Below are 21,436 nucleotides of genomic sequence, written 5' to 3'. Positions count from 1 at the left end.
CTTCAATTTTTTATAACTGTTAGTATTGCATCATAAAGAATGCTTTGAGTGCAAATGAATTTTTGACAGACTTACAAAAAATATATATATCTTTACCTTTAATGTTTTCATTTCCCATTTGATTGAATACCAAATTACAAAGGTATAGAAACTACAGTTCAAGTTATTTGAAAACTTCGTGACAGTCAAATAAGTTCATCATGACCATGTTAATTTAGGATTCTTGCTTAAATATGTGGCAAGAAATTGCATCAGAAACATCAAACTCTATGATAACATTTCTGCAATGGTTAAGTAATTTTTCATGTCCCCGGGGGTTGGTAATTTTTCATGTCCCCGGGGGTTGGTAATTTAAGTGTTTTCTGTACAATGTGTAATGCCCTTTAATCAACCAAACTTTGTGGGAGTTATGCATGGCTTAACTACCAGAAATGAATATATTTTGAGGGGAGCTGTCACTTATAATTGATAATATATATGTCACCCTGGTAAAATACTGGTGGGTACTACCCACTGGACTAAGGAGAATTTCTCTTTAGCTCAATGGCTACAGCGTTAGACTAGTTAACCAGATGTCCTTGGTTCGACTCCTAACGATGGCATTGAAAAAATAATGTTCTGTTACATATATATATATATATATATGGGTATTGGGATTTGAAATAATGTCCTGTTACATATATATATATATATATGGGTAGTGGGATCTGAAATAATGTCCTGTATATGGGTAGTGGGATCTGAAATAATGTCCTGTTACATATATATATATATATATATGGGTAGTGGGATCTAAATAATTGGTAACGTTTGTTAGCATCATTGTTCACATTTTCATTTTTTTCCATATAAGACTTTGGTGATTGATACAATTGATAATCTCAATATGTGACAACATAATTTCACTATGTATTTAGAAAGGTCAACAACAGAGTACCAATGCAGTCACCGGTTAACAAAGGCATGACCAGAACCATTTACCCTACAAAACACAAATAAATAACCAAAACAGCATAGATAACAATATTTTGATACAAAATAGTTTACAGCACATAAAAATATTTTGATACAAAATCAAGCAATTCAAAAATCACGTTAAAATGTCAAACTGGTAAGGGTATCTGTATACTACAGACAATACCCTGTCTATTACAAACAGTAAACCAGCACTACAAACAATAACAGCATTGGAATGTGTCTAGGTTTTAAAAACATGCATTTATTTCATGATAACTCAATAAATAAGTTAACATGTACGTATATCCGAGAATAAAAAAATACCTGACCGGACTTGAGGTGTCAACAAGGGTTCACTTATTTATTAAGACTCTACGATTAGACAGGTTTCACAGTAGATACCAGAGGGTGTCAGATTAGTCAGGTTTCACAGTATATATACCAGAGGGTGTCAGTTTAGTCAGGTTTCACAGTATGTACCAGAGGGTGTCAGCTTAGACAGGTTTCACAGTAGATACTCTAGGGTGTCATATTAGACAAGTTTCACAGTAGATACACCAGTGTCGGATTAGACAGGTTTCACAGTAGATACCAGATGATGTCAGATTAGACAGTTTTTGCTGTAATTTTGTCACAAATTATGTCTACGGCTCCAACTTCAAACAAGATTAATTTTATCTTTATGATGAAATATACAATTTTGTAAAGGATCAAATTAAGCCCCCTTTAAAAAAAGGATGTTTTGATTATAACCAATTGTTGGACTCCTATCTTTTTGCAGGTGAAAAATGTGAAGTCGTTTGGAGAAAAAACAAACCGAAAGTTAAAAAACATTTACTTGTGTCTGTGTTGTTTCTTTAAAATCTGCATCAACAGGTAGATTTAGGTCGTGTAACACCTTTCAAATTTTACAATACTGATAAAAACAACAACGCAATTATAAAATGACAATTGGTTAATTAGACCACAGGTACGGTTCAATTTTAACAACAACTTGTGATCACTGATTAGACACTCTTGGTTCTAGACACAACAAACCCCACGCTGAAATCACAATAGCATCGCTGTGACACTTTGAGGCTGACATGTTGAGTTCAAAGCCGTATTCAAGTTTCAAGTTTTATTCAAACTATTCAGAGTCTAGTTTATGATTAAATCGATAAAAATATTGAAGCAATAAATCGACTCAAAACGTATCAATGTCAATGTCCAATTCGGCCTCACCTGCAGACGACACGTGCGCCTCGGTCTGCCGTTATTTTTCCTGTTTGCGTAGGGCACAAAGCCGTTAATTGGAAAGTTACATATTATGTTACACCGAAGTATTTCCACATCAACCATGTCAAACCCTTCAAAACCTATTTGTACAACATGAACTTTTTTATGTTGAAATATTTAATGGACACTCAACAGTAGAGGTGAGATAAAATCCAAGATGGCGGACCATGTTGAAATTATGTGAACAGGGGGGGTTGCTCGCAATTACCCCCCCCCCCCCCCACCCTTTTGGCCCATATCTTTTTTCTTAGGGAAGGGGGGGGGGGCTTATTGCCGGTAAAATATGGTAAGATTTGATTTACCTCACCTAACAAAAATGCCAAAATGTTAGAAAATTTAAGCACTGTATCCATCACCAGAAGTTATCCAGGTATATTTTATCTCCAGACAATGAAGTAAATTGACTAGCCAAGCCTGACACAAATACCTGACACCTCACACTACATGGTTATACAGATAATGATATGGACAATGTTACACACCTATCTCATTCCACAATCATATAATCTATGGACTAGCATAACCACAAACAAATAGTACAAATTTCAATGAAAACTTAAAAAAGAAAAAGAAGACCATGAAACCTTGTTATTATGGACACTTTGCTTTCCAAATCCATACATCAATTATCTGTAAGTAATGCAGTGTTGAACAGGAGTAAACTATACGGAAAGTAAGTTTTCTGGCTGAAGCAGATTGTAACTGACACCTGTTGGAATGATTCAATACAACCCTACATAACAGGATCAGATTCTCTCATAACAAATCTCACATCAACATATATCAACACAACTTTTACACGAAAACCTACTCTTGCTAACATTGGTCAATTAAAATTGCACTAAAATTCCCATCTTGTTCAAAAGGGCAAAATAAAAATAAAAACATTTTCCGGTCACTGTCCATGTGACTGTTGTGCATAAATCGATAGACACTTCCATATGTATTTACGGAGGATGACAAAATTCCTCTTGACAAATGGGATTAACTGAAAACTTCATGCAAGTACTAAACTCCACTTTGTTGATAAAGAATTTTTCAGTCCTCCATTTACATATATCATGGAAAACTTTTTCTTCAAACTTATAGAATATACAAAAATCCACAAACATATGTCATGATGAATACCATCTAGCTGTTTTAAATACTGACAATGCAAAGAAACAGAAACGAACAAGTATGAACTTTTTCTGAATCTAATTTTTAGCTCAAGTCAAATTTGAGGGGGGACCGGGGGAAGGTTTGGTCTGCTGGGTACAGGGGGTAGGTTAGGGGGTGGAGCTGTAGGGGTTAAAGAGGGGCGGGCTGGAACTGGAGGCAAGTTTCCTGGTTCAGCTATCACTGGGGGTCTAGAAGGGATAGGGGGTAAACTTGTGGGAGGGGCTATGTCAACAGCTGGTCTAGGGGGTGGGGGTGGGGGCAACCCTGGGGGTAAACTACTGGGGGGAGGGGCATCAAAGTCAACATCCTCATATTGCCCACTGTTGTCAAAGGAATTGTCAGCAAAAGAGTCTTCTCTTGGGGGTGGTGGAGGGGCTTCTTGTGGGGGAGGGGGTGGATACCCCAAATCTGGAGGTGGCATAGATGGAGGTTGAAATTCCGGACATGGTGGAGACTCGGCATTGAAATCTGTTTGAAATGGGTCTGGGGAATGAGTTGTCTTTCCTTGCATCACAAACTCTCCTGTAGGTGGGGTACTGTACTGTTGCTGGGGGAAAAGTGGTGTCTGGTTTTGTCGAAATTGTGACGGAATGTTACTTGTATCAAATGGGTCGACCTCAGACCCCTGGGTTTTTTCTGGTGATAATGGTTTGTCAAGCAAGGAAAAGCCAGAAGAGCTGCTGAAAGGATTTTGTCCCACAGAAGCTGGTTGACCGCCATTCTGCTGCCTGGTTGGTAGGATAGGTGGTGGTGCTGTCCTCTCCACAGGGACAGTGATGTCCCCATCCGCTACGACACAACTCTGACGAGGGACAGGGCGGGAACGTGTCTGTGGCTGATCAGTCTGACCGTTTAAAGCCTCAAAGACTGGACTATCTCCTTTCTGTGGCGGCCTGTTTAGCATGTCATTGGCAGCAATGTTGCCGGAACTTCGTGCTCTGGGGACAGGTTTGGGAGGGTCCAATGATGCAGAGGCAGTGGGGTAAGGATTTTTGTTAAGGTCTGTTTCACTCGTCCTACTGCGGGGTATGGGAGGTGTGGGTTGTATCTGACCACCTGAAACATCAACAAGACACAAGTACAGCAAACTCTCCTTGTACTGTTACTGCACCAGCAATGGATTTATTTTATCAAGGGATTTGTTTCATCATTAAGGAAAAGAGAAAGTGAACCTTGAAATATGATGGTGGTTAGTAAAATGGTAGGCAATGGTGTTTTGTTACATTATCTGCAAAACAAGGGCTTGATCAAGTATGGGCTGATGGGCTCCAAATGGAGTAGATAAATTCATTAAAAATTACATAGATTTCTAGACCTTATGACAAGGTAGTAGTAATCAATGTGAAGTTTACCTGGTTTTATTGGGGAGGGTAGGAGGGTTGGATCACCACCCGCCATCAGCTGTTCTATCAATGCCTCAGCCTCCCCCACATTGGAGGCATGAGTATGGTGCTGAACGTTGGTGGGAAGACCAATCTGAGATATCTGAGGATTCAGAAGGAAAATTTTCACTTATTAGAACTGGTTTACCAGAATTTACCTTTTGTTAATTCGCGAAGCATCACATTTCTATCAGTTCTATAAACATTAACTATCAATACTGAAATAACATCTTCTCAATTTCAAATTCAAGTGTCCTGATAAAATCTACTGGGACAGTTGGCGAAATAAAACTATATGCAAAAATAGAGTAGATAGAACTTTTTTTGGATTATTTGCTTTGTTCACTTTTTACCGCATTGTAGTATTCCTAAATTCTACCATGCAAAACAAATTGTATCTGATCCTACCTTGGCGTCTTTCTTATTAGATTTTATTTTATTGATGGTCCGTGATCCCAGTGGCTGTCGGACAGGATGAGATCTTTTAGGGGACTGGTCTGTAACATAGTCCAAAAGTATTTCATGAGATCGGTTGTTATAATTTGTCAGACTTTGTATTTAAAAAGAGATCATAGAGGGATCTTGGCACCCACCATCGTACTGTCTTCATCAGTTCTATGTCAGTTTGATCTTTTCTCTTCTTTTCTCTGATCTGTTTGATCAATTTGCCTGTTCGCCATCTTAATCAGTCTTTTGATCAACTTCAAAAGTTAACATGTACAACTACAGATCAAGGAGAACTGACATATCAAATTTGAGAAAGATTCCTCCAATATATTCTGAGAAATAGAGATGACAAACTTAAACTGTAATAAGATGACTGCCTGCCCGCACCTTGGTTTTCAGATCAGTCCAAAAATTTGATATGCATAACTATGAACTAAGAGGAACCCTAATGTGAAATTTGAGAAAGATATCTTGAATTCTTTTTGAGCAATATTCAATACGACCACCTGCCGGCCATCTTGGTGTTCCAATCATCCCCAAAATTTGAAATACTGAACTACGAATCATGGGGAAACCTTCATGAGAAAGAGCCCTCCTGTACATTCTGAAAAATAACGCGAACAAGGCTTTCATTCTTAAATTCAAGATGTCAGCCATCTTGGTTTTCCTTTCAGTCCCAACATTCGTTATTCGTAACTTAGAACCATGGGGAACCTTCATGTGAAATTTGAGTAAGATCCCTAAAGGACTATTTGAGAAATAGTGCTAAAACACTTGAACTCTCAAATTCAAAATTGCTGGCTGTCAGCCATCTTGGTTTTGTGTTTAGTCCCAAAATACGATATGCATAACAAGGGACCTTGGGGAATCTTCATGTGAAATTCGAGAAAGATCTCCCCAGTACTTTCTGAGAAATAGCGCTAACAATAATTGTTTAAGGACGGACAGAATGACGGACGGACGACGGACCATGGATGCAGGGTGATTTGAATATCCCACCATCTGATGATGGTGGGCTAAAATTATATGCAATAACTGGGGAAGTAAATCGTGCAAAAATTAAAAGAAGATCAAGGCTGTTCAAGAGTGCTCCTGTTGATTACTGGCACGCAATGTTTCCACTTTTTTCCCATAGAACAGTAATGTCACTTCTAACAAGTATCTCTCAAACTGCTCTTTATCTAAACTATTTCACATACATTCGATAACACTGAATTGATGCAGACAATAAACACTTTCACCACATTCTATATCATTATTTTAAGACTTTCTTTAGAGGTCCCACACATGTTGAGCCCTGATGCCTAGGTAATAGGTATACCAGCACACCAGCTCTAAACCTCAGTCAGCAAACAGGCTCTAGATCTCAGCACACTGGTTCTAGACCTCAGCACCCAGGCTCTAGATCTCAGCTCACTGGCTCTAGACCTCGTCACAACAGCTCTAGATCTCAGCACACATACTCTAGATCTCAGCACATTGGCTCTAGATCACAGCACAGCGGCTCTAGATCTCAGCACACCAGCTCTAGACCTCACCACACTGGTTCTAGACCTCAGCACACAGGCTCTAGATCTCAGCTCATTGGCTCTAGATCTCAGCTCACTGGCTCTAGATATAAGCACACCAGCTCAGCTCTAGATCTCAGCACACCAGCTCTAGATCTCTGCACACTGGTGCTAGATCTCAGCACACTGGCTATAGACCTTAGCACACTGGTTCTAGACCTCAGCACACCGGCGCTAGATCTCAGCTCACTGGCGCTAGACCTTAGCACACCAGCTCTAGATCTCAGCACACCAGCTCTAGACCTCACCACACTGGTTCTAGACCTCAGCACCCAGGCTCTAGATCTCAGCTCACCAGCTCTAGACCTCGTCACACCAGCTCTAGATCTCAGCACAAATACTCTAGATCTCAGCACATTGGCTCTAGATCACAGCACACCAGCTCTAGACCTCACCACACTGGTTCTAGACCTCAGCACACAGGCTCTAGATCTCAGCTCATTGGCTCTAGATCTCAGCACACTGGCTCTAGATCTCTGCACACTGGTGCTAGATCTCAGCACACTGGCTACAGACCTTAGCACTCTGGCGCTAGATCTCGGCTTATTGGCTCTAGATCTCACCACACCAACTATAGATCTCACCACACAGACTCACACCACAACGGCTCTAGATCTCGGCACACTGGTTCTAGATCTCAGCACACTGGCTCTAGATCACGGCACACTGGCTCTAGATTTTGGCACACAAGCTCTAGATCTTGGCACACTAGCTCTTGATCTCGGCACACTGGCTCTAGATATCAGCACAACGGCTCTAGATCTAAGCACACCAGCTCTAGACCTCACCATTCTGGCTCTAAACCTCACCACACCAGCTCTAGATCTCAGCACACAGGCTCTAGATCTCAGCATATTGGCTCTAGATCTCAGCCATCTGGCTTTAGACCTCAGCCATCTGGCTTTAGATCTCAGCACAACGGCTCTAGATCTTGGCTCATCAGCTCTTGACCTCACCACACTGGCTCTAGATCTCAGGACAGTGGCTCTAGACCTCAGCACACAGGCTCTAGACCTCAGCACAACGGCTCTAGATCTCAGCACAACGACTCTTGAACTCACCACACTGGCTCTAGACCTCAGCACACTGGCTCTAGATCTCAGCTCACTCACTTTAGAACTCACCACACTGGCTCTAGACCTCAGCACACTGGCCCTAGATCTCAACTTATTGGTTCTAGATCTCTGCACACTGGCACTAGATCTCAGCACAGCGGCTCTAGATCTTGGCTCATCGGCTCTAGACCTCACCACACCAGCTCTAGATCTCTGCACATCACTTCTATATCTTACCATAATGAATGACAGGGCTTGTTGCTCTATTATGAGGTCACATTTTCAATCATCAAAAAGCTAATGCATTCAATATAAGGAGTAAAAAATATGAAGACTGTTTCTTACTGGTGGTTGTGGTGTTGTTAGCTACTGTTGCCGACGTAGAAGATCCAGGTTTTGGGAAGCCCCCAGCCGGTCGCTTTGGGGGAGGTGGCTTGGTCGGTGGGGCTGAGGGCCTCTGTGGTGGAACTTTTTTCTTTGTCTGCAAATAATGTTTGATATTATTTCATTCCTTCTATCATTCATCAATACAGGTACAAGATTAGTTGTGCAGTGGAAAGCACCCACTAACTTAAACCAATCCTTTAATTCCAGCATGATTATGATAAAACTTCCCAAGTAAATCATTTTCTATCCCTATGTTTGAGATGCAATACTCAGTGATATCTTCACTATAAATTTTACTGTAAGACTGATCGACTTAGTCATAGTGAAATCTTCACCAGAAAAAAATGTATTTTTATCATTACATTGACTGACATGATAAAGATAAGATTTTCAGCTAAAAACACCGAGATAGACTGATACAAGATGTTAATATATATTTACTTCGGGTGAGTGGGGCCCTCGAATTTTGATTTCACTCTCTGGTACTATGAGGTTGCTCGGTTCAGTGGGGCGTGCAGTCCCTCCCATAGGCTTAGGTCTCTCCAGGGCTGGGGGACGGGCTGGTGCATCCAGCAGGCCATCATCTGACAGGGCGGGACTGATCCTACCTAAGGGTTCAGAACAACATCATATCTGTGTACAAAGGTTGAAATAGCAGGATGGACAGGCACTAGGGCAACTCTTCAAATCCTGATCAGTTGTACTAATCAGTAACACAAAATGATTTTTTTTGTGAATACATATGTACATGTATCATGAAACTTACAAATATCTATTTCATCATCAAATTGTCATTTTGAATCTCCAGACATCTTTTCCTTTTGAATTTCAATGTTTTTGAACATATTAAAGATGAAATTTCTGTAATACAATTTTAGACATTATTAACTCAACAGCAACTTCACACACATTTCTAACCCAGTCTAGTAAATATTCAAAAACATAGAAATAAGTAACTAAAGATACATCCATAGAGGTTCAGAACAATGATTTACAGACAAAATGTTTGTAAATTTTCAGATATTTTCTGAAATCCTCATTTTGAATATTCAAGCTACCCTAATCAGCTCAGAACTACCCGGCCCCTGTGTTAACTATAGACAATTTACTGCTACAAAGCTGTAATGATGTAAAAAAATAATTAAATTTGAAAATTCAAATGGAAAAAAGGTAAACATTTGTATCCAGATATTATACCTAGCAAAAAACAACAAATCTCAAATCTGAGAATGAGGTTGGATTCATGAAACCATGCTCACAGTTCCTCAAACACTTCCTGGTCAGTTCAACTGTACAAGTAAAGGTACATGTTAGTTAGAGTGGCTTATAACATGACAAAGGCTCAGAGGATAAAAGGTATCATGCATACAATTTCTTGAGTTGATATTATTCCTTTTTTCAATTGTAAAGAAATCTACATGACTCAAAGTAGAAGGGAGAATATTACCAGATCCTGTGGGAGTGATAGCTCCCGACAGTGTGGGTATGATTGGGACAGCGAGGGGCACTTCCTTACCAGATCCTGTGGGTATGATTGGGACAGCTAGGGGCACTTCCTTCCCAGATCCTGTGGGTATGATTGGGACAGCGCGGGGCACTTCCTTACCAGATCCTGTGGGTATGATTGGGACAGCTAGGGCCACTTCCTTACCAGATCCTGTGGGTATGATTGGGACAGCGAGGGACACTTCCTTACCAGATCCTGTTGGAGTGTTAGCTCCGGACAGTGTGGGTATGATTGGGACAGTGAGGGGCACTTCCTTACCAGATCCTGTGGGAGTGTTAGCTCCCGACAGTGTGAGTATGATTGGGACAGCGAGGGGGACTTCCTTACCAGATCCTGTGGGAGTGATAGCTCCCGACAGTGTGGGTATGATTGGGACAGTGAGGGGCACTTCCTTACCAGATCCTGTGGGAGTGTTAGCTCCCGACAGTGTGAGTATGATTGGGACAGCGAGGGGGACTTCCTTACCAGATCCTGAGGGAGTGATAGCTCCCGACAGAGTGGGTATGATTGGGACAGCGAGGGGCACTTCCTTGGTCGGATCCTCATCATCGTCATCATCTGTCCATGCAGAGACAATCAAGAAATAACAGCACATATGTAGAATACAGCAGGAAAGCAGTAATACAGTTCCAACAATAAAATAAATACACTAAATATTCCTGGGTTAAAATGAAATTTATTGATTTTAATGCGAGTTAAATTAAATAAAGAAACCACATCAAATACTTTTTAAGATTGAAGATAGACAATGTTGTTCTTTTATGAGCTCTTTTTTTCCATGCCATTTTCAGAAAACTCCATAGAATCTGAAAATTCTTTTTTTATGTGAAAATCTGAATATTTAACCTTTTTTTTCAATACAATAGGTCATTTCCTTTAATATTTAACATTAAATTACTTCAATGTATTTCTGTTTTCCTGAAAAATTAGAGCATCTGTTTGTTTACTGATTACTTGTCAATTTATTAAACTTGGGGGAACACTAGACTCTGAAAACTTGTCCAGTGTACAAGACAACATTGAAGGGAGTACCTAAAATCTTGACCATAATACAAGACATTGGGGAAGGGAATCTCTGAAATCTTGTTCAGTATACTCGACTATGGAAGAAAAAAAGTTAAAAGAATGTTCCAATTTCTTACAAACATCTAACTACATTTTATGAAAATAAGGATATTTACAGATATTCGAACAGTGAGAATATACAATAATACTGTTAATTGAGCCATTCAATGATATCATAAGACAACTTGGTAACATATCCAATATCATTAGTCTAGATTCTATTCATCTAAAATATATTCACTCTGTGCTCAGTAACACATTAAATGACATTTTTTTTATATTGTCTATGATTATACATGTATATCCTTTATATATTATTCAGATTAAAATTTAGAGTAGAATAGTTAAAGAATGTCACAAAAAAAGATGATTTAAAGCTGCATACAACAGAAATGTTTGAAAAAACAGTTTCAAGTTAGGAACTCTTCTTCGCCAGTACACATGTTAGTTTTCAGAAAACAGCTCTTTCTTTACCTTATGTTAAGAACTATACAAAACAGTGAAAGATTGTAGTTTGAGGCAGCATGAGCCATGAGCTGGCCACATAATAAGGTGTACAAAAGGCTCAAGGTAGCTATCAGTGTGTTTTTATTGTGCTTTTATTGAGAGTGTTAGTTTGAAACTTTTAAAAACATTACCAATCTGAAGACCTAACAAAAACAAAATTCAATGCTAAAAATATCAAAGTATAATCATGATAATGAGTCAAATTTAACCACAATTAAAATTTATACATGAATCAAATTTACACCCAAGTTATCATCAACTGATATCAACTCAGGAATCACTCAAAAACAAATTACAAACTTTGAGTGAAACATACCCTCTGAGTCAAAGTCCATTGCAGGTAGACAGAAGTCTTCACCAAGAAGACTGTTGGTTGTGGTGTTAAAGAGGGCTTCACTGTTGGACGAACAAAGAGCCATTTCCTGTTCTATCTGGGATTTCCAGTCTGTAGTTTTCAGTCTACATGTGACTGGTTTCCCCCCTATCTGTTAAGTATAGAAAAAAACAGGTTAAAGAGTGATGGTTGGTTATCATGTTAATGAAAGCTGAACTTTATTTTAATTATACTTAAGGACATCAGCTAGGTGCACCAAGTGTTTCTTTTGGTTATCATTTAACTATAATAAAGGCTTTATTTATTCTTGATAACATATTGAGCATGAAGCTCATCTTACATATGGTCAAGATACAATGTATGATAAAATGTACAATATTTACAGCTATATAGGGTAGTGTTATCTACAGAGAATGTTTGATACAGTTGTAGAAAAGTATCTTTTTTATGCTACAGTCACCATCCTATGAAATCACATTTAAGAGATATGAGAAGTACCTGTTGCTGGTTATAACCGAGGGCAGCTAAAGCACTCTGTCCGTGTCTGAAGATAAGCCACATGTCTTCTTCCACAAACCGCACCAGAATTATGTCCCCTAGTTCAGTAAATGTCTCCACAATTGCGTCTACCATGTCATCGTCAAACTCGCCGTCCGCAGTCGACACAATGACTGTACCGTCTGATGGTCCCTGTTGACTGATGACCTCTCGGAATGTCTCGGCCTTCTTCTCTTCTTTGACCTCCAGGACGTCTATATCCAGCAGTGCCAACACTGGTCTGAGGAACAACAAAGGAATTTAGTACATGCTTCTCTGAACCAACATTTCACTGAATTGAATCTGCTCCATAGATGTAAATAATTTACCTTTCTGTTGTACAGCCTCTCAAATACATCTAACAACTTAAAATGTTACTATTAAAGCATTTAACACCAAGAACTCCAACAAATATTAGTTTTCCAATAAGAAACTGTTCTGGTCTTTTCATCATATTATCAGACTTATTGGGGGAAAATCATGTCGTGACATCAAATTTTCTTTCAAAATTGCTTTGTGAATCTATCAAATTACTACCTTAGACAAAAACTTAAATGACAATTCAGACATTTATAAAATGAAAATTTCTACAATACCTATAGGTAGAGGTAGAAGACACAGTAAGAAACCCCTGATTCTGCAGGGGATCCCACATCAGACACCTGTTACAACATGGAGTGGTTACAGGAAGCCTATTATTTCCCTGAACCTGCAAGAGGTTTTGCGAATGACTAAAGAATAATAATGACCCCTCACCTGTGGTCTGAGGTGCGTAGTTCTGCCCTGTCGTACAAGAGTAATCTCCCCTGATTCCAGCTTTCCTCTGACTCCAACACTGTTATATAAATACATAACCAATCAGAAACAAGAAACAATCAAAAATATATGACAGTATTATTTCAATAAGATACTCCTTATCTGATCTGCTGCCTCACAAACGGCGAACATATTTGATTTCAATGGTCTCCTGGTCCATTACCAAATCCCTTTATACTGCCAAAAAATGGTTGGATAAATTGTGGCAGTATAATGCCAATTATGCATAATATAACCCATTACTTTGTGTTTATGATAAGTCTGACCTCAGGTTTACAGACTTCATTCCAAATTTCCAAATGTGGACCAAATAAACACTTCTTCTGGGGCCTGGAGTTCTCACCAAGGCATTAATATTCAGCATTATCAAAATTGCATCTGTGCAGGCCTGTCAAAATGTCAAAACCTCAGGTGATAACCCCAAGACTTCTAACTGACACAAGGCCTTGTGTCATATTAGATTTTTGCGATGCCTCCTGATCTAGCTTACACTATGCATTGTGTCATAATAGGGACTTGCACACAATCTACACTGGACATTATATCGTATGAGGGGTTTGTGACACAACACAATCTAACTTACACTAGACATTGTGTTGTATAAGGATTTGTGACACAGCACAATCTAACTTACACTCGACATTGTGTTGTATAAGGCTTTGTGACACAACACAATCTACCCTCCACTAGACATTGTGTTGTATGAGGGGTTTGAGACACAATATTATCTAACTTACACTGGACATTGTGTTGTAACACAACACAATCTAACTTCCACTAGACATTGTGTCATTTGAGGGGTTTGTTACAAAACACAATCTAACTTCCACTAGACATTGTGTTGTATAAGGATTTGTGACACAACACAATCTAACCTCCACTAGACATTGTGTCATTTGAGGGGTTTGTGACAAAACACAATCTAACTTACACTAGACATTGTGTCGTATGAGGGGTTTGTGACACAACACAATCTATCTTACACTAGACATTGTGTTGTTTAAAGGATTTTTTGACACAACGTTATCCAACTTACAATAGACATTGTGTCATATGAGGGGTTTGTGACACATTGTGTTGTATAAAGGATTTGTGACACAACACAATCTATCTTACACTAGACATTGTGTTGTTCAAAGGATTTGTGACACAACGTTATCCAACTTACAATAGACATTGTGTCATATGAGGGGTTTGTGACACATTGTGTTGTTTAAAGGATTTGTGACACAACATAATCTAACTTACACTAGACATTGTGTTGTATAAAGGATTTGTGACACAACACTATCTAACTTACACTAGATATTGTGTTGTATAAAGGATTTGTGACACAACACAATCTAACTTACACTAGACATTGTGTCATATGATGGGTTTGTGACACATTGTGTTGTATAAAGGTTTTGTGACACAACACAATCTAACTTACACTAGACATTGTGTTGTTTAAAGGATTTGTGACACAACGTTATCCAACTTACAATAGACATTGTGTCATATGAGGGGTGTGTGACACAACACAATCTAACTTACAATAGACATTGTGTCATATGAGGGGTTTGTGACACAATGTGTTGTATAAAGGATTTGTGACACAACACAATCTATCTTACACTAGACGTTGTGTTGTTTAAAGGATTTGTGACACAACATAATCTAACTTACACTAGACATTGTGTTGTATAAAGGATTTGTGGCACAACACAATCTATCTTACACTAGACATTGTGTTGTTTAAAGGATTTGTGACACAACGTTATCCAACTTACAATAGACATTGTGTCATTTGATGGGTTCGTGACACTTTGTTTTGTATAAAGGTTTTGTGACACAACACAATCTAACTTACACTAGACATTGTGTTGTATAAAGGATTTGTGACACAACACAATCTAACTTACACTGGACATCATGTCATGAGGGGTTTGTGACAAAATTGTGTTGGATAAAGGATTTGTGACACAATATAATCTAACTTACACTGGGCATTGTGTCGTATGAGGAATTTGTGACAAATTGTGTTGTATAAAGGTTTTGTGACACAATATAATCTAACTTACACTGGACATTGTGTTGTATGAGGGGTTTGTGACACAATAAAATCTAACTTACACTGGGCATTGTGTCGGATGAGGGATTTGTGACACAACACAATCTTACTTACACTGGGCATTGTGTTGTATGAGGAATTTGTGACAAATTGTGTTGTATAAAGGTTTTGTGACACAATATTATCTAACTTACACTGGACATTGTGTTGTATGAGGGGTTTGTGACACAATATAATCTAACTTACACTGGGCATTGTGTTGTATGAGGACTTTGTGACAAATTGTGTTGTATAAAGGTTTTGTGACACAATATTTTCTAACTTACACTGGACATTGTGTTGTATGAGGGGTTTGTGACACAATATAATCTAACTTACACTGGGCATTGTGTCGGATGAGGGGTTTGCGACGCCACAAGACGCGGTCAGTCCATGCAGGTGTCCTGTGCTTATCACTTGTGTCATAGTCGTCACAAAACAGGTCATACTTGTATGTAGGTGCAAAATCTGTTCGACCCTCATGGAAACCTGCAAATGCCTGCAACAAAATTAATGCAGGTTTTATGTACACAAAATGTTTGTTATAACTTTTCCATCGAAGTATGTGTCCTTTCTTGTCCTTCAACCTCCTCCACAACTTATGGATCACATCTCCCTTCCAAAAACTTATATCTTATAGGACATCCATTCCCTGTTATATCAAGTTAGGACTTACTTTAAGCTTCACTGAAATATAGTCCACTGTCACCTTCTCTTCATACCTTGCCCTCTTTCCTCTGTATGTTGTACTGATCAAACCTCATGAGGGCAACCACAATTACCTCCATAGCTTACCTTGCCCTCCTCTAATGATTGATAAGACTCCTTGAAGGTACCCAGAAGCACCTTCCATGCTTACCTTGCCCTCCTTGCTCTGTATGTTGAACTGATCAAATTCCTTGAAGGCACCCACAATCACATCCATAGCTTACCTTGCCCTCCTTACTCTGTTGATTGATAAAACTCCATGAGGGCACCCAAAATCACCTCCCCTGCTTACCTTGCCCTCCTTGCTCTATTGATTGATCAATCTCCATGAGGACACCCACAATCACCTCCCTAGCTTACCTTGCCCTCCTTGCTCTATCGATTGATCCAACTCCATGAGGACACCCACAATCACCTCCATAGCTGACCTTGCCCTCCTTGCTCTATTGATTGATCAAACTCCATGAGGGCACCCACAATCACCTCCCCTGCTTACCTTGCCCTCCTTGCTCTATTGATTGATCAATCTCCATGAGGGCACCCACAATCACCTCCCTAGCTTACCTTGCCCACCTTGCTCTATTGATTGATCGAACTCCATGAGGACACCCACAATCACCTCACTAGCTGACCTTGCCCTCCTTGCTCTATTGATTGATCAAACTCCATGAGGGCACCCACAATCTCCTCCCTAGCTTCCCTTGCCCTCCTTCCTCTATTGATTGATCAAACTCCATGAGGGCACCCACAATCTCCTCCCTAGCTTCCCTTGCCCTCCTTCCTCTATTGATTGATCAAACTCCATGAGGACACCCACAATCGCCTCACTAGCTTACCTTGCCGTCCTTGCTCTATTGATTGATCAAACTCCATGAGGACACCCACAATCCCCTCCCTAGCTTACCTTGCCCTCCTTGCTCTATTGATTGATCAATCTCCATGAGGGCACCAACAATCACCTCCCTAGCTTACCTTGCCCACCTTGCTCTATTGATTGATCGAACTCCATGAGGACACCCACAATCACCTCACTAGCTTACCTTGCCCTCCTTGCTCTATTGATTGACCAAACTCCATGAGGACACCCACAATCACCTCACTAGCTTACCTTGCCCTCCTTGCTCTATTGATTGATCAATCTCCATGAGGACACCCACAATCACCTCCCTAGCTTACCTTGCCCTCCTTCCTCTATTGATTGATCAAACTCCATGAGGACACCCACAATCGCCTCACTAGCTTACCTTGCCGTCCTTGCTCTATTGATTGATCAAACTCCATGAGGGCACCCACAATCACCTCCCCTGCTTACCTTGCCCTCCTTGCTCTATTGATTGATCAAACTCCATGAGGACACCCACAATCCCCTCCCTAGCTTACCTTGCCCTCCTTCCTCTATTGATTGATCAAACTCCATGAGGGCACCCACAATCTCCTCCCTAGCTTCCCTTGCCCTCCTTCCTCTATTGATTGATCAAACTCCATGAGGACACCAACAATCACCTCCCTAGCTTACCTTGCCCACCTTGCTCTATTGATTGATCGAACTCCATGAGGACACCCACAATCACCTCACTAGCTTACCTTGCCCTCCTTGCTCTATTGATTGACCAAACTCCATGAGGACACCCACAATCACCTCACTAGCTTACCTTGCCCTCCTTGCTCTATTGATTGATCAATCTCCATGAGGACACCCACAATCACCTCCCTAGCTGACCTTGCCCTCCTTGCTCTATTGATTGATCAAACTCCATGAGGGCACCCACAATCACCTCCCCTGCTTACCTTGCCCTCCTTGCTCTATTGATTGATCAAACTCCATGAGGACACCAACAATCACCTCCCTAGCTTACCTTGCCCTCCTTCCTCTATTGATTGATCAAACTCCATGAGGACACCCACAATCACCTCCCTAGCTTTCCTTGCCCTCCTTGCTCTATTGATTGATCAAACTCCATGAGTACACCCACAATCACCTCCCTAGCTTACCTTGCCCTCCTTGCTCTATTGATTGATCATACCTCATTAGGGCACCAACAATCACCTCCCTAGCTTACCTTTCCCTCCTTCCTCTGTATGTTGAGCTGATCAAACTCCACGAGGGCACCCCAGTTGTGATCCACTATAAGTTTTTTCACCTCTTCGTTGGCCAGGTCTATTCTGTAGTTGAAGTCCCCACACCAAAACAGATAGTCATGTGAGGAAATGGTCTTACCCTGCAAACAACAGTAATCAGATTCAGACAGTTACAATAACATCACACAATATAACTGGATAGCCTGAACAATCTTTTTGTTTCCAATACAAAACCTGGAATAATGATCTAGCTATTAGTATTCTTATGAGGCTGTTTACAATATCTAACTTGTGTTTTTCAAGAAATGTCTACACTAATTAAAGTCTAATCACAAAACGCTTTCCTGTTTATTAAAATCAAAATTAATGACAACTTTAGTAAATAGTATATATAGGAGGTAAATGAGTAAATATGGCGTCAACAAAACCAGCCTCTGGTCCTTAGAATACTATATGACATCAATGAAACAGTGTATTTTATAATTCCTCAGTTTCAGACAACGAACAATATCAGGTACTTAAAGAGTTTAAGTGATTCAGATCTTTTTTTTACTTAGTTTGTCAAAATATGAATACACATATTCTGATATCCTGTCTTATCCAAACCAATTTCAATATACTGTAATCCCATTCCTTATAAAACATTTCAAAAGAAACCTGTATATTCTAAAATCCTGAATAATCTGACAGATATGTTGCCTTTCACAGACTGTTTAATTACACAGGTTTTATTGCAATGGGTATTTTTTATAGATAAATAAAACTTTGAAATTTTATATAACATTGAAAAATGTATATCTTTTAATCAATGTAGATTTCAATTGACCTGCACCATCATCTAACTGTTTTCAAAGTCTTGTTTGTCACAGGGGAAAATACATGATGAACATTACCCAAAATAAGAATTTGAAAAAATATTTGTAAATGTTAAATTCTACCACAGATATGTATACATCAGGGTTAGTATCACTATCACAACATTAATACCTGACTATCTGGCTATCAACTCTGCACACATTCAGGAAACATGCCTTATTTACCATAACCAATTTTCTGCAACATGCACCAGTTCGGTTGGCTTCAAAATTTTTATTATGAGTTTCACAAAAAATGAAAAATGAAACATGATTCCATATCATTTAATGGTAAATGATTTACTCCCTTTGAAATTCATCTTTATAATTCCCTATATAACGTCTACAAAATTATCTTAAAACAATAGCATCCTAAACATGTTAAACATAATTTGTGAACCGCTTTGAGATGACCTACAAACTAGGTTGTGATAAAGCGGTATATAAGAACCTCCAATTATTATTATCATTATTACATGTGGCATTAAGAGTAGATACACATAAACATGTGTTTGTGTGTTATTGTTGTGAGTGTGTGTATGGAAGTTGTATTGTCCTGTCTGTTTTATTGTTATCTCACATTCTTGCTCAACTACTGTTCATATGTCCCGCCTGAAGAAATTTTTAACAGCTGGATGATCGACCGAGCCCACTCTGCCCGCTTTTTCTACATTGACAATGGGTAATATATTAGATTTCCAGGTTTTCTGGACTATGGTAACGGTTGATCACTGGCAGTTTTCTAAGCGCATACATATTTGTATGGAGTTATGTCATGGCTTTCATTACTCTTATTTACACTTAATTGACATGTTTACCTATTTTATCAATATGTCTTACTTTCTTGTTTCGCATTTTATAGTGTTATCCTGTTGTTGTGACATCGAAAGTAATCCTGGACCTAAACATAATCTGAATCTGGTTCATCTCAATGTGCGATCTCTCAGAAATAAAACCCCACTTATTGAAGCCGAGTTTGAAAATAATGATATTTTATGTATAACTGAATCTCACCTAAATCCCCTGATATCTGATTTTGACATTCAAGTACAACCCTTTAATCCAATTCCTCATAGAAAAGATAGAACTACTGGTCCGGGGGGTGGGGTTATAGTGTATCATAAAAATACTGTTGTAACAAAAAGAAGGCTGGACTTGGAAAGGGATGATGTTGAATTACTCTGGTTAGAAGTTTTAATTAATACTCATAAATTTCTTCTCGGGTGTATATATAGACCAGATAGTAATATTGAATACTGGGATAAACTTGATGATACCTTAACAAGAGCTTCTGATACTTCATTGGATATTATACTTACAGGTGATATTAATATTAATATGCTTAATGTACCGCTTAATGATCATTTATCAAGACTCCTTATAAAGCACAACTTAACTAGTCTTATTAAGGAACCTACACGAATAACACCTGCTAGTGCCACTTCTATTGATGTCATCTTTACTAACAACCTAAACTTAATTAAAAATACTTATGTATCACCACCATTCTGTAGTGACCATTCATCAGTTCATGCCCAAATCTCTTTTACTGTATTTAAACAAGTGAATTATAAGAAAACTATCTTGAAATATGATGAAGCTGATTTTGAAAGTATGAATAATGCTCTTCTTAATATTGATTGGTTGAATTTGTCATTAAATCTGGACTCTGATGCATTTAACTCATTCATAATTAATTCAATCATAGAACAAGTCAATAGTTTCATCCCTACCAAAGTTATTACTGTACGCCCAAATGATAAGCCATGGATGAATAACATTATTAGGCTGAAAATGAGACAACGTAATAGAATTCATAGAAAGGCCAAAGTAACAAATAATCCGCACTACTGGGAAAGATTTCGTATACTCAGGAATGAAACTATTGACTTGATTCGTGAGGCAAAAGCAAATTATATCCAAAAACTTGAAAATTGTCTTAATGAAAACATGGTCTCCCCAGACAAATGGTGGAAAATTGCAAAATCTATTACTAATTTCTCCAATAAATCCTCTTCTATTCCTCCTCTTGAACATGATGACCAATTCATTCACCATCCTCTTGACAAAGCAGAAATCCTTAACAATCACTTTACTAATATCTCTTCGTCATCCCCTGACCTTGAATTACCTCAGACAGCACAGCCCTATACTCCATACTCACTAACTAACATTCATATCACTGAACAAGATGTATCTGACCAAATTAATATTCTTAATGTAAATAAACCCCCTGGCCCTGATGGTGTAATCCCTAAAGTTGTAAAAAAATTGAGTAACTCTCTTGCATTACCCCTCTGTCTTTTATTTAATAAAACACTTGAATCAGGAATATTACCAAATAGATGGAAACAAGCAAATATAAATGCTATATATAAAGGGAAGGGTTCATCAAATGATGTTTTAAATTATAGACCAATCTCAATAACCTCATGTTTCAGTAAAATAATGGAAAAAATTGTCTTCAAAAATCTTTACAACTATCTAATAGAAAATTCTATCTTAACTAAGCACCAGTCTGGCTTTATACCAGGTGATTCTACTGTTAATCAACTACTATTTATTTATAATGAAATTGTTAGCAATATGGACCAGGGGAAGGAGCTCAGATTTATTTTTTGTGATATTAGCAAAGCTTTTGATAGGGTGTGGCATAAAGGTCTCTTACATAAACTTAAAACGTATGGAATTGATGGAAATTT

The 21,436-nt window shown here is 38.8% G+C and overlaps 1 protein-coding gene across 2 annotated transcripts in view; it reads right to left on the bottom strand.

The window, feature by feature from the left end:
- Positions 1 to 748: 748 nt before the first annotated feature.
- LOC110442910 (synaptojanin-1-like) overlaps positions 749 to 21,436 on the bottom strand; it is a 41,097-nt gene continuing 20,409 nt past the window's right edge. Inside the window, exons 15-26 of one of the 2 annotated variants that reach the window (XM_021486790.1) lie at positions 17,862 to 18,020; positions 15,433 to 15,592; positions 12,942 to 13,020; positions 12,147 to 12,426; positions 11,631 to 11,799; positions 11,446 to 11,457; positions 10,208 to 10,300; positions 8,677 to 8,843; positions 8,194 to 8,329; positions 5,187 to 5,275; positions 4,749 to 4,881; positions 749 to 4,452 (exon numbers count right to left, since the gene is read on the bottom strand). In XM_021486790.1, coding sequence (XP_021342465.1) covers positions 3,449 to 4,452; positions 4,749 to 4,881; positions 5,187 to 5,275; positions 8,194 to 8,329; positions 8,677 to 8,843; positions 10,208 to 10,300; positions 11,446 to 11,457; positions 11,631 to 11,799; positions 12,147 to 12,426; positions 12,942 to 13,020; positions 15,433 to 15,592; positions 17,862 to 18,020 — 2,481 coding nt within the window. In that variant the 3' untranslated portion in view covers positions 749 to 3,448. The remainder of the gene's footprint in view (positions 4,453 to 4,748; positions 4,882 to 5,186; positions 5,276 to 8,193; positions 8,330 to 8,676; positions 8,844 to 10,207; positions 10,301 to 11,445; positions 11,458 to 11,630; positions 11,800 to 12,146; positions 12,427 to 12,941; positions 13,021 to 15,432; positions 15,593 to 17,861; positions 18,021 to 21,436) is intronic. The other variant, XM_021486791.1, reaches the window with a different exon arrangement.

Source organism: Mizuhopecten yessoensis, unplaced genomic scaffold (genome assembly GCF_002113885.1).
Source record: "Mizuhopecten yessoensis strain PY_sf001 unplaced genomic scaffold, ASM211388v2 scaffold716311, whole genome shotgun sequence".
Taxonomy (NCBI): Eukaryota; Metazoa; Mollusca; class Bivalvia; order Pectinida; family Pectinidae; genus Mizuhopecten; species Mizuhopecten yessoensis.
Note: the sequence above shows the minus strand (reverse complement) of the source record. Positions and strands in the feature narration are given on the sequence as shown.